This window comes from Salmo trutta, chromosome 16 (assembly GCF_901001165.1).
Source record: "Salmo trutta chromosome 16, fSalTru1.1, whole genome shotgun sequence".
NCBI classification, from domain to species: Eukaryota; Metazoa; Chordata; class Actinopteri; order Salmoniformes; family Salmonidae; genus Salmo; species Salmo trutta.
Genome location: NC_042972.1, coordinates 35,011,422 through 35,025,524, shown reverse-complemented (window position 1 = coordinate 35,025,524; position 14,103 = coordinate 35,011,422). Strand labels below are relative to the sequence as shown.

The following is a 14,103-nucleotide window of genomic DNA, read 5'->3' as shown; positions in this document are numbered from 1 at the left end:
AGGGTGTGTGGGGGTGTGAGTGTTTGTGTGAGTGAGTGTGTGTGTGTACCTGCAGTAATGCAGCAGCCATGTAGAAGGCTATGAAGATGGATGTTAGCGTGGTGTGTCCTCCCTGCATGGAGTTGATAGTGTAGAGGAAGACCAGGTGACCTGGAGCAACCAGGAGGAAGAGCACCCGTGCTGAACGAGAGTTCACATCTGGGAAAGCGAGATAAATCAATTAAGTCAATATCAGTCAATATTGTACCTTTTTATAAAACTAATCAATACTCACTGGAACCAAAGAAGGAGGTGCAGGGGGTGGGGCATTTCCTGGGGTTGGGGTCAGGGTCTCCCATGGGGATACCATTCATGTGCAGATAGGTGGAGATTCTACTGGCTTGCACCGCTACCAGGTTACCTCCCACACCTGGCATACACACAATACAGCACACATATGAGACAGTGTACAGTGCATTCAGAAAGTATTCAGACCCCTTGATTTTTTTCACATTTTGTTACTTTAGAGCCTTATTCAAAAATGGATTAAATAAAACATTTACTCAGTCTACACACAATACCCCATAATGACAAAATGAAAGGTAACAAGCCTATCTATGACCTTTTTAATCCGTCTCTCCTCTCTCACGCTTTTCTAAATTTACATCAACAACATAGCTCAGGCAGTAGGAAGCTCTCTCATCCATTTATATGCAGATGAAACAGTCTTATACTCAGCTGGCCCCTCCCCGGATTTTGTGTTAAACGCTCTACAACAAAGCTTTCTTAGTGTCCAACAAGCTTTCTCTGCCCTTAACCTTGTTCTGAACACCTCCAAAACAAAGGTCATGTGGTTTGGTAAGAAGATTGCCCCTCTCCCCATCGGTGTGATTACTACCTCTGAGGGTTTAGAGCTTGAGGGAGTCACCTCATATAAGTACTTGGGAGTATGGCTAGACGGTACACTGTCCTTCTCTCAGCACATATTAAAGCTGCAGGCTTAGGTTAAATCTAGACTTGGTTTCCTCTATTGTAATCGCTCCTCTTTCACCCCAGCTGCCAAACTAACCCTGATTCAGATGACCATCCTACCCATGCTAGATTACGGAGACATAATTTATAGATCGGCAGGTAACGGTGCTCTCGAGCGGCTAGATGTTCTGTAACATTTGGCCATCTACTTTGCCACCAATGCTCCTTAGAGGACACATCACTGCACTCTATACTCCTCTGTAAACTGGTCATCTCTGTATACCCGTCGCAATACCCACTGGTTGATGCTTATTTATAAAACCCTCTTAGGCCTCACTCCCCCCTATCTGAGATATCTACTGCAGCCCTCATCCTCCACATACAACACCCGTTCTGCCAGTCACATTCTATTAATGGTCCCCAAAGCGCACACATCCCTGGGTCGCTCTTCTCTTCAGTTCGCTGCAGCTAACGACTGGAACGAGCTGCAACAAACACTCAAACTGGACAGTTTTATATCAATCTCTTCATTCAAAGACTCAATCATGGACACTCTTACTGACAGTTGTGGCTGCTTTGCGTGATGTACCTTCTTGCCCTTGCCCTGTGCTGTTGTCTGTGCCCAATAATGTTTGTACCCTGTTTTGTGCTGCTACCATGTTGTGTTGCTGCCATGTTGTGTTGCTACCATGTTGTCATGTTGTGTTGCTACCATGCTATGTTGTAGTCTTAGCTCTCTCTTTATGTAGTGTTGTCTCGTAGTGATGTGTTTTGTCCTATATTTTTATTTAATTAATTTTTAATTCCAGCCCCCATCCCCGCAGGAGGCTTTTGCCTTTTGGGAGGCCGTCATTTTAAATAAGAATTTGTTCTTAACTGACTTGCCTAGTTACAGTAAATAAAGGTAAAATAAAAAAAATCCTTGATGAAAACCTGCTCCAGAGCACTAAGGACCTCAGACTGGGGTGAAGGTTCACCTTCCAACAGGACAACGACCATAAGCACACGACCATAAGCCAAGACAACGCAGGAGTGGCTTCGGGACAATTTTCTGAATGTCCTTGAGTGGCCCAGCCAGAGCCCAGACATGAACCTGATCAAAATCTTTGGGGAGACCTGAAAATACATGTGTAGCGACGCTCCCCATCCAACCTGACAGAGCTTGAGAGGATCTGCAGAGAAGAATGCAAATACAGGTGTGCCAAGCTTGTAGCGTCATATCCAAGAAGACTCGAGGCTGTAATTGCTGCCAAAGGTGCTTCAACAAAGTACTGAGTAAAGGGTGTGAATAATTATGTAAATGTGACATCAGTTTTTTTATTTTTATACATTTGCAAACATTTATAGAAACCTGTTTGCTTGTCATTATTGGGTATTGTGTGTAGATTGATGAGGATGATTTAAAAAAAATCTATTTTAGAGTAAGGATGTAACATAACAGAATGTGGAAAAAGTCAAGGGGTCTAAATACGTTCCGAATGCACTATCAGTGGTTGTGTATCAGTGGTTGTGTATCAGCGGTTGTGTATCAGCGGTTGTGTATCAGCGGTTGTGTATCAGCGGTTGTGTATCAGCGGTTGTGTGCAGAGTATTCAGTGCCAGGAGAGAGTCTTACCGTTGATAACAGGAGTGAAGACAGCCATGCCAGCGAAGTTGGGGTTGGACACGGTCTTATCTAGGATCAGACCCCCAACACTGAGGAGAGCACAGGAGGGGAGGTGAAACAGGTAGGAGAACAGTGACACAGATGAGAGGTAGTGAAACATGTAGGAGAACAGTGACACAGATGAGGTAGTGAAACATGTAGGAGAACAGTGACACAGATGAGGTAGTGAAACATGTAGGAGAACAGTGACACAGATGAGAGGAAGTGAAACATGTAGGAGAACAGTGACACAGATGAGAGGAAGTGAAACATGTAGGAGAACAGTGACACAGATGAGAGGAAGTGAAACATGTAGGAGAACAGTGACACAGATGAGAGGAAGTGAAACATGTAGGAGAACAGTGACACAGATGAGAGGTAGTGAAACATGTAGGAGAACAGTGACACAGATGAGAGGTAGTGAAACATGTAGGAGAACAGTGACACAGATGAGAGGAAGTGAAACATGTAGGAGAACAGTGACACAGATGAGAGGAAGTGAAACATGTAGGAGAACAGTGACACAGATGAGAGGAAGTGAAACATGTAGGAGAACAGTGACACAGATGAGAGGAAGTGAAACATGTAGGAGAACAGTGACACAGATGAGAGGAAGTGAAACATGTAGGAGAACAGTGACACAGATGAGAGGAAGTGAAACATGTAGGAGAACAGTGACACAGATGAGAGGTAGTGAAACATGTAGGAGAACAGTGACACAGATGAGAGGAAGTGAAACATGTAGGAGAACAGTGACACAGATGAGAGGTAGTGAAACATGTAGGAGAACAGTGACACAGATGAGAGGAAGTGAAACATGTAGGAGAACAGTGACACAGATGAGAGGAAGTGAAACATGTAGGAGAACAGTGACACAGATGAGAGGTAGGTAAAACAGGTAAGAGAGCAGTGACACAGATGAGAGGAAGGTGAGACACAGGTGAGAGAGAGGAGAGACATGGGTCTTGCACCTGCTGATTGCCATGGCAATGATGACAGGTTCCCAGCCTGAGTAGAGCACCTCTCTGGTGGAGGGGATCCTCCGAGCGATAAGCACCCACAGAGGGGTCAGCGCCACAAACACAACACACACCAACGGGTTGGCATAGTCGTTAAACTCTATAAGAGAACACACAAAGGAGTCAGCATCCTTGTTACGCTATACACACACACACACACACACACACACACACACTTCCTCAGCTCAATATAAAAACGGTTATCAACGCATGGTACACAACGCTGTTTGTGAATGGGAAATGTGTTATTACTCTTCCACCATGAGTGTTTCCATCTTTTTATATGTGATGGTGAGGTCAATGAGGTGTGGTGTGAAAAACATGTTATTCTACATCACACGTCACAGGGTGTGTTGACAGTGAAAACACTATCACTGAACTAACAGTAGATGACATAGTTGTGGGGTCACACACTAAGACATACACACATTCCCTACCACTGTGAGGTTAGTGGTGGAATCAAACCTCAAGTAGGCCTATGTTAAAATAAGATCCCTTCTATTAGTGTCAAGCCAGGAAGGGTCGAGTTAAAGTGTTTCCATTGGGACTTTTACTGCCTGAAAAGGCCGTTCAGATACTCAGCCACACTCACACCCTGGGGTGAGACAGATAAGTATAATGCAGAGTGGGTGTTGGTGAGATGTGTGTATGTGAGTGATAAGTGTGTCTGAGTGTGTATGTATCTCAAGCATGTACTATGTGTTCTATTTAGTTCTGTGATCTCAAGTGTCTGTGTGTGTATGTGTGTGTGTGTGTGTGTGCGCATACCCAGCTCCTTGTACAGTCCTGTGCTGATACCAGCCAGCAGAGAGAGGGTGATCAGATCTCCCAGACTGGCAGCGATGGGCGTGGCCACATTGTCAGGGTTGATGCCCACCTTCCTGGATGCGATGATTACACCAATCATAATGATCCCTGCAGACAGAAGGAGGGGCTTAATGTTAAACACACCAATCATAATCAGCTTTATAGAAATGTGTAACATATAATGTCCATTTTCATTTGATCACAGTTTAATCGTTGTTAAATCGTATCTGGGGTTACTATGTGCATATGAACAATTACAGTCTGAAAAATGTTTACAGTATTATTGATATAGTTATTCTTCTAGTGGTACCTAGTATCAGAGAAGCGATGAATGCGGTAGCCACACTGGAGGCACACAGCAGGATAGCATGTCCCAGTCTAAAGTTCCCTTCTGGGATCCAGTCAAAGATCACCGCGGCGATGGACGCCAGAAACCCTACTACCGTGGCCTGGACCTGGGAGAAGGCAGAGAGAGAAGGGGTACTGTAAACTATACGTGTGTGTCACTGGAGTAAAGGTCTCCTCGACCTGAGGAGGCTTAATGTGTGTGTGTGTGTGTGTGTGTGTGTGTGTGTGTGTGTGTGTGTGTGTGAGAGTGGGTACTGTAAACCCCTGGTGAGCTGACCCAGCACACAGTGACCCCCTCTAGCAGGTTATGTGACTGACGGGGATCCAAAGTGCTGGGGTTAGGGGGCATCCAGGAACCAGTCCAATATTACACATAAGAGCACTTGTACATCTGACTGTGTCCAGTTATGGTAACAAAATGTCACCTCACCAGGACACACTGTGATTGGACTTATTTTGTTATTTTTTATGTCGGTGTTCCATCATTCCATACACATGTTTTGTTTCAGAATGTGTTGAATGGTTTTCTGTGTTCCACAGTGTTCCATGTAGGTGTGGTGGGATGTTATAATGTTCCATGTGCAAAAGAAACACACACCTGTTTAGGCGAGGTGCTGGCTAGCGGAGTAGAACACTTGAAAAAGAAAAGGAGAGCCGCACACTCTAGGAGCTCAGATGCGATAATTGAATATCCTATTGACCAACGTTTCGACAGACAAGCTGTCCTCATCAGGGTATAATGAAGACAGTTTGTCTGTCGAAACGTTGGTCAATAGGATATTCAATTACTGCATCTGAGCTCCTAGAGTGTGCGGCTCTCCTTTTCTTCCTTCCTTACCTGGATGAGGGCGAGGTTTCCAACGATCATCTTCCACATATCCTTGGCTGAGTCCATCTGACCAATATTAGCCTGCAGAGAGAGACGCAGGAGACCGTAAGAGAACACGATACAACTATAACACAACTATAACACAGATTACCATGAGACCAAGACCACAGCACTCAACTATGTCTGACTGGCCACGGTTTGAATCGAGAAAAGGTAACCAGATGTTTCAAAAGCTGAGAATCTGTACAATTGAGTGTGTATACATGTACATGAAAACGTGTGTGTGTGTGTGCGCGCGCTGTGTCATAGGCCCTGGGTTCTGTCAGAACAATCAGGGTTCAGTTCTCTTGACAAAGAAGCTCTGACCCCTCCACCCTGCGGCCGACTCCACTTATCTCATCTCTCTCTGTACACACCCACACGTCTCTCTCATTCATGGTCTTAAGCATCAAGTGGCTGTCCAACAGAGGCACAGTGTGTGTCAGAGGCTATGAGCCTAATGACCACTCTGCTCAGAGGCGTGTGTGTGTCTGTATCTGTGTCTGTCAGGTAGGCGAGTTGAAAGAGGAAGTCTGAGCCTTCAGGGGCCGTGTTTCAAACCCATGTGTACAGAGAGAGATGAGTGGAGTCGGCTGCATGCTGGATAAGGGGGTGCAAGGCAGGGAGATAAGAGACAGGGCAGGTCACACTACACACACCAGCCACCCAAACAATAAAGAAACCATACGCTCACACACCACTGACGGCGTGATGACGGCAGCAAGGGCTCAGCCAGAATAGGCCACAATGTCACATAGGCTTTAGCCTTGGTTGTTTTTCGGTTGGTGTGTGTTTTCCCAGCTGTTGAAGGCTATGCGCTGGTGGGGAGATAAGGCAGTGTCTAAGGGTTTAGTGTGTGACAGTAAATGACAGTAACTAGCTACCCCGCTATCTTTTTGTTAGCCTAGCACTCATCTCTCTTTTAGGCTTAGAGAGAAAGAGAGCAGGAATAGCAGATATTATGTTTATTATGAACATTTACATTAAACCATGCAAATAATGGATGTCAGAGAGTGTCCTACAGTAAGCTGGCTCTAGACACTATGTGGTAGCTAATGCGGTAATGCCAGCCTGCTGTCATCCACTAAATATGATTATTCCAATAGTCAATTAGGCTCAAACGCCAGGATCATAGAGTTACGAAAACAACTGTTTATAGAAAGGAGAGAAAGGAGAGAGAGAGAGAGTTTAGCCCAGATTCTCCTCAACCCCTAAACAAAAACAACCATTTTCAGCAGACCAAAATAAGAAAGAAGACAAATTAAATCAAATTTATTTATATAGCCCTTCGTACATCAGCTGATATCTCAAAGTGCTGTACAGAAACCCAGCCTAAAACCCCAAACAGCAAGCAATGCATGTGAAAGAAGCACAGAGATGTGGTCATCTGGATGGCATTCTGCCTCAGCCCCTGGGATCAAAATGTTTTCTTTGATGAGCGCATTAGGAAACTTACAGTGATCTTAATCTGTTGATAATTAGTAATTCCGTGGAAAGAAACGTGGCCGACTGGAGCCAGCCAAGATCCTCCAAGAAAAATAATAACTCTAGGTGGAACGGGAGTAGGCTAATGTCACACCAAACAAATGACATACACAGTTCATCTGCCAGACCATACACGCTCAAGTCACCTGGCTGCCACCAAGCCTGAACAGCAAGGAAAGCAGTAAAGTAAAACTTTGCTACATAAAAAATGCATCCATCCTTCCAGTCCTGGAATGGGGGTTATCCATCATAGCAATATCTGGGAGCCCTACACTCAATTCACCTGCAACACAAGTCAATAGTCAGGACAGGAAAGAACTGGAAAAGCTTATCACATTCTGCTGTGTTTGTCAGGCTGTTTTCCCACAAGCCAGTGGAAGGAATGTGTGGATTGATGTGCTTAATAGCAGCAGTGAGCTACTAATTTTAGTTACCACGTAGTTCTAGGAATACATTCTTAGAAAAAAAGGTTTCCAAAAGGGTTATTTGGCTGTCCCCATAGGATAACCCTTTATGGTTCCAGGTAGAACCCTTTTGGGTTCCATGTAGAACCCTCTGTGGAAAGGATTCTACATTTAACCCAAAACGGTACTTCCTGGAACCAAAAAGTGTTCTTTAAAGGGAACTCCTATAGCCTTTTGGGCTAGAGCTTTTAGGCCCCCCACCTTGCGGCAAAACATTTTAGTGGCCCCCCTCTCGATGGTGGAGAGAAATGTATTTTTTTCCCAAGGTTAATTTCCTGCAATTCTACACATTTTGCCATGGGGTGTAGAGAAAATGTTGCAGTTTTAAAGCAATTTTTATGCTCTCCTACTCCTTTTGCCATGGGGCAGAGAGAAACAAAATGAGCAATTGTAAATTTGCACTTCCTGCAATTCTATACATTTTGTAATGACTAATGACAAAATCAATGGGGGCCCACTGGAGGTCAGGGCCCCTGGGCTCGTGCCCTGCGTGCCCGGTCGGTATTCGGCCATGATTACTTCAAGTTTAGATAGCTGGACCTTCACATTTAGACTTTTCGCAAAATACCCTGGGCTACACATATTACTGCAATGTAAAGTTGCGAACTTGTCACGTCTCGACCGCTACCTCGCACAACACTCGCCCGACAGTTGCCCCCCTTTAGGCAGCAAAGTGTAAACAGAATTGTTTCGTTAAGCCAACATTCTTACAGTAAAAATAGTAACAGCAGAGCAATGTTTTTTAAAAAGCTGAAATGTACAGACATTTTACTTATATTTGAAACTTGTTTTATTGAATTACCTGTAATTGTAGTAACAGCCTGTTGCATTCTGAGATTATCACCGTAGCTTTAAATCTCAAAATGTTTTTCTTTGCTTGACTGTATTGAGCCACATGCATTGTATTGAGCCACATACTGTATTGAGCCACATACACCTCATACAATGACTTCTATGATATTGATAAAAATTTGAGCTGTGGACCAAGAATTTTGCATTGCCAGCCACAACGAAAGGTAAGGCAATGATTTGATGTGAATTCAAAAGTAGATCTGTTTCGTCACAACACTCCTCAGACTCTCCATCTCTCGTAGTGTGAATATGGCCTAACTACCAATCTAAAAAATTTAGCTGACATGATAATTGAGTGACTGTCAGTGACTGACATGAGAAAAACTGCTGACATGATAATTGAGTGACTGTCAGTGACTGACATGAGAAAAACTGCTAATGCGCAACCATATTTTTAAATTGCACCTGGTGTATTGTACTACTCCAACTCTCAATAGTAAGTTGTCTGTCGGCCCTGCATTAAGGACCAAAATTGTTTATATTTTTTTTATTTATCCTTTATTTAACCAGGTAGGCCAGTTGAGAACAAGTTCTCATTTACAACTGCGACCTGGCCAAGATAAAGCAAAGCAGTGCGACAAAAACAACACAGGGTTGCACATAAACAAACGTAGAGTCAATAACAAAATAGAAAAGAAAAATAGAAAAATCTATGTACAGTGTGTGTAAATGTAGAAGAGTAGGGAGGTAGGCCATAGAGGCGAAATAATTACAATTTAGCATTAACACTGGAATGATAGATGTGCAAGTACATTTTTTACATTTTAGTCATTTTAGCAGACGCTCTTATCCAGAGCGACTTACAGTAGTGAATACATTTCATTTCATGCATTAAAAAAAAATAAAAAATTGTACTGGCCCCCCGAGGAAATCGAACCCACAACCCTGGCGTTGCACACACCATGCTCTACCAACTGAGCCACAGGGAAGACTGTAGAGATACTGGGGTGCAAAAGAGCAAGAGGGTAAGTAAAAATATGGGGATGAGGTAGTTGGGTGTGATATTTACAGATGGGCTATGTACAGGTGAAATTATCTGTAAGCTGCTCTGACAGCTGATGCTTAAAGTTTAAAGAGGTAGATATGAGTCTCCAGCTTCAGAGATTTTTGCAATTCGTTCCAGTAATTGGCAGCAGAGAACTGGAAGGAAAGGCGGCAAAAGTAAGTGTTGGCTTTGGGGGTAACCAGTGAAATATACCTGCTGGAGTGCATGCTACGGATGGGTGCTGCTATGGTGACCAGTGGGCTGAGATAAGGCGGGGCTTTACCTAGCAAAGACTTATAAATGACCTGGAGCCAGTGGGTTTGGCGACGAATATGAAGCGACGGCCAGCCAACGAGAACATACAGGTTGCAGTGGTGGGTAGTATATGGGGCTTTGGTGATGAAACGGATGGCACTGTGATAGACTGCATCCAATTTGTTGAGTAGAGTGTTGGACGCTATTTTGTAAATTACATCGCCAAAGTCTAGGATCGGTAGGATAGTCAGTTTTACAAGGGTATGTTTGGCAGCATGAGTGAAGGATGCTTTGTTGCGAAATAGGAAGCCGATTCTAGATTTAGTTTTGGAGATGCTTAATGTGAGTCTGGAAGGAGAGTTTACAGTCTAACCAGACACCTAGGTATTTATAGTTGTCCACATATTCTAAGTCAGAACCATCCAGAGTAGTGATGCTAGACGGGCGGGCAGCGATCGGTTGAAGAGCATGCATTTAGTTTTACTTGCATTTAAGAGCAGTTGGACGCCACGGAAGGAGAGTTGTATGGCATTGAAGCTCGTCTGGAGGTTAGTTAATACAGTGTCCAAAGGGCCAGAAGTATACAGAATGGTGTCGTCTGCGTAGAGGTGGATCAGAGAATCACCAGCAGCAAGAGCGACATCATTGATGTATACAGAGAAGAGAGTCGGCCCGAGATTGAACCCTGTGGCACCCCCATAGAGACTGCCAGAGGTCCGGACAACAGGCCCTCCGATTTGACACACTGAACTCTATCAGAGAAGTAGTTGGTGAACCAGGCGAGGCAGTCATTTGAGAAGCCAAGGCTATTGAGTCTGCCGATAAGAATGCGGTGATTGACAGAGTCGAAAGCCTTGGCCAGGTCGATGAAGACGGCTGCATAGTACTCTCTTTTATCGATGGCCGTTATGATATCGTTTAGGACCTTGAGCGTGGCTGAGGTGCACCCAGGACCAGCTCGGAAACCAGATTGCATAGTGGAGAAGGTACGGTGGGATTCAAAATGGTCGGTGATCTGTTTATTAACTTGGCTTTCAAAGATTTTAGAAAGGCAGGGCAGGATGGATATAGGTCTATAACTGTTTGGGTCTAGAGTGTCTCCCCCTTTGAAGAGGGGGATGACCGCGGCAGCTTTCCAATCTTTGGGGATCTCAGACAACACGAAACAATTTTGACGGATCATTTTAGGAGGAGGGTCCAGATTGTCTAGCCCGGCTGATTCGTAGCGATCCAGATTTTGCAGCTCTTTCAGAACATCAGCTGTCTGGATTTAGGTGAAGGAGAAGCGGGGGAGGCTTAGGCAAAAGTTGCAGGGAGTGCTAAGATGTTGGCCGGGGTAGGGGTAGCCAGGTGGAAAGCATGGCCAGCAGTAGAAAAATGCTTATTGAAATTAGATTATTGTTGTGGATTTATCGGTGGTGACAGTGTTTCCTATCCTCAGTGCAGGGGGCAGCTGGGAGGAGGTGCTCTTATTCTCCATGGACTTTACAGTGTCCCAAAACTGGAATTAGTGCTACAGGAAGCAAATTTCTGTTTGAAAATGCTAGCCTTAGCTTTCCTAACTGACTGAGTATATTGGTTCCTGACTTCCCTGAAAAGTTGCATATCGCGGGAGCTATTCGATGCCAATGCAGAACACAACAGGTTGTTTTTGTGCTGGTCAAGGGCAGTCAAGTCTGGGGTGAACCACGGGCTATATCTGTTCTTAGTTCTAAATTTTTTGAATGGGGCATGCTTATTTAAGATGGAGGGGAAAGCACTTTTGCAGAGCAACCAGGCATCCTCTACTGACGGAATGAGGTCAATATCCTTCTAGGATACCCGGGCAGGTCAATTAGAAAGGCCTGCTCAATGAAGTGTTTTAGGGAGCGTTTGACAGTGATTAGGGGTGGTCGTTTGATCGCGGACACATTATGCACGCAGGCAATGAGGCAGTGATCGCTGAGATCCTGGTTGAAGACAGCAGAGGTGTATTTAGAAGGCACGTTGGTCAGGATAATATCTAAGAGGGTTAAAGGAAATTGGGCAAAAATAAAATAAAAATATATAGCAGTTTCATTGCAGGACAAAAAAAATATTGACAGCTGTGCCATAACGATTGCAAAATAGTTGTGAAGAGATTTTCGATGTACCGATTCCATGGTACATTGTTTATGAACTGATAAGCAAAACGACGCCGAATTCCAAACTTGAGGCGGGTCATGAGAAATCAAACTGGATGGACATCAGAAATAGATGGGAGAGGTTGAGGGTAGGAGGACAGGACTAAAAACAAACAAAATATAACTAATGTAAAATAGATTGTGTCTGTAAAATGTATATAGTGTGTATAAGCTAGAGGTAGAGGCCAAGTGCTTTTCATTAGTTTACTCCAATTAGGGGAGTGGTAGGGTTATCGAAAGAAAAATAATATATTAAAAAATAATAATTGAGACCCCGACTGAGTAAGAACTCCTTTTTCTCTAATGAGTAGGCTTGCATTTTGATTAATTCATACAACTATCACACCTGTGCATATTATTAAATGACACTGATGTTTATGATAAAACCATGTTATGTTGATAACTAATATTGAAAGGAGATATGAAGCAATCTAACTAGATTAAAAGGCGTAGGCTACTTCATCCTAATGTAAGCTAAATGCATTGGATACAAAACAAATACTGGCATGTGATAAAGGATAACATATCCATTTATATAATTATATTGGACATCAAACAAGAATATACACTCAGTGTACAGTTTATTAGGTACACCACCCTGTTCACGAAAATGGTTCGCCACGTGGCCGTGGCTTGGTATATAAAGCGGGCAGACAGGCATCGAGGCATTCAATTACTGTTTGATTGAACGTTAGAAGGGACAAAACGAGTGACCTAAGCGACTTTGAGCGTGGTATGATCTCAGAAATGGCCGGCCACCTGTGTCTAGGATTTACAGAGAATGGTGCAACAAACAAAACACATCCAGTCTGAGGCAGTTCTGTGGGGGAAAACAGGTCGTTGATGAGCGGTCGAAGGAGAATGGCAAGAATCGTTCAAGCTAAAAGGCAGTCCACAAACAGGCAAATAACGGCGCAGTACAACAGTGGTGTGCAGAACGGCATCTCGGAATGCACAACTCATCGGTCCTTGTCACGGATGGGCTATTGCACCAGATAACCACACAGGGTTCCACTCCTAAAAACAGGAAAAAGTGGCTCCAGTGGGCAAGCGATCACCAACAATGGACAATTGAGGAGTGGAAAAACATTTCCTGGTCTGACAAATCCCGGTTCCTGTTGCGTCATGCTGATGGCAGAGTCTGAATTTGGCATAAGCAGCAGGAGTCCATGGCCCCATCCTGCCTGGTGTCAACGGTACAGGCTGGTGGCGGTGGTGTAAGGGTGTGGTGAATGCTTTTCTGGCACACGTTAGGTCCCTTGATACTGAATAATTCAGGCAGTTCTGGAGGCAAAGGTGGGTCCGACCGTAACTAGATGGATGTACCCAATAAACTGGCCCCTGAGTGTCTATTCAATTAAATGAATACAGCATTGTGATAGTATTGATGCCTTTCTCTCCTTACAGGGGATTAGACAGATGATCTGCGGTCACCAGATGCCCAAGCCTCAAAACCAGAAACATGTGGAGACATCAACATTTGTAATTTGAATAAATGTTAATATTTTTATTGGTTTTCCTGTATCTGTGCACGAGTCCTTAAAACACAGTCCATTGTACAAAATAAGTCATTCCCAAGTGAGGGACAGGGAGATTAACCTCCAACATTCATAAACTTGTTTGGTAGATGAGGACGAATTCAATTAATTGTGGTCTAAATTGAAGACTTGCAATCGGCTGGGACAGAAATCACATCTGTATTTTAGAATGAGCTTCATAAATGACAATGTCCTGACAAATCTGGATGATAAACAATAACATGGGTGAATCTATACTGCTCAAAAAAATAAAGGGAACACTTAAACAACACATCCTAGATCTGAATGAAAGAAATAATCTTATTAAATACTTTTTTCTTTACATAGTTGAATGTGCTGACAACAAAATCACACAAAAATAATCAATGGAAATCCAATTTATCAACCCATGGAGGTTTGGATTTGGAGTCACACTCAAAATTAAAGTGGAAAACCACACTACAGGCTGATCCAACTTTGATGTAATGTCCTTAAAACAAGTCAAAATGAGGCTCAGTAGTGTGTGTGGCCTCCACGTGCCTGTATGACCTCCCTACAACGCCTGGGCATGCTCCTGATGAGGTGGCGGATGGTCTCCTGAGGGATCTCCTCCCAGACCAGGACTAAAGCATCCGCCAACTCCTGGACAGTCTGTGGTGCAACGTGGCGTTGGTGGATGGAGCGAGACATGGTGTCCCAGATGTGCTCAATTGGATTCAGGTCTGGGGAACGGGCGGGCCAGTCC

At 44.0% G+C, this 14,103-nt stretch overlaps 1 protein-coding gene across 3 annotated transcripts in view; it reads right to left on the bottom strand.

Moving 5' to 3' along the window:
- LOC115150651 (solute carrier family 41 member 1) overlaps positions 1 to 14,103 on the bottom strand; it is a 53,077-nt gene that overhangs the window by 3,790 nt on the left and 35,184 nt on the right. For all 3 annotated transcript variants that reach the window (XM_029694151.1, XM_029694152.1, XM_029694153.1), the window contains exons 4-10: positions 5,609 to 5,680; positions 4,733 to 4,877; positions 4,384 to 4,530; positions 3,568 to 3,715; positions 2,567 to 2,646; positions 275 to 409; positions 50 to 198 (exon numbers count right to left, since the gene is read on the bottom strand). In XM_029694151.1, coding sequence (XP_029550011.1) covers positions 50 to 198; positions 275 to 409; positions 2,567 to 2,646; positions 3,568 to 3,715; positions 4,384 to 4,530; positions 4,733 to 4,877; positions 5,609 to 5,680 — 876 coding nt within the window. The remainder of the gene's footprint in view (positions 1 to 49; positions 199 to 274; positions 410 to 2,566; positions 2,647 to 3,567; positions 3,716 to 4,383; positions 4,531 to 4,732; positions 4,878 to 5,608; positions 5,681 to 14,103) is intronic.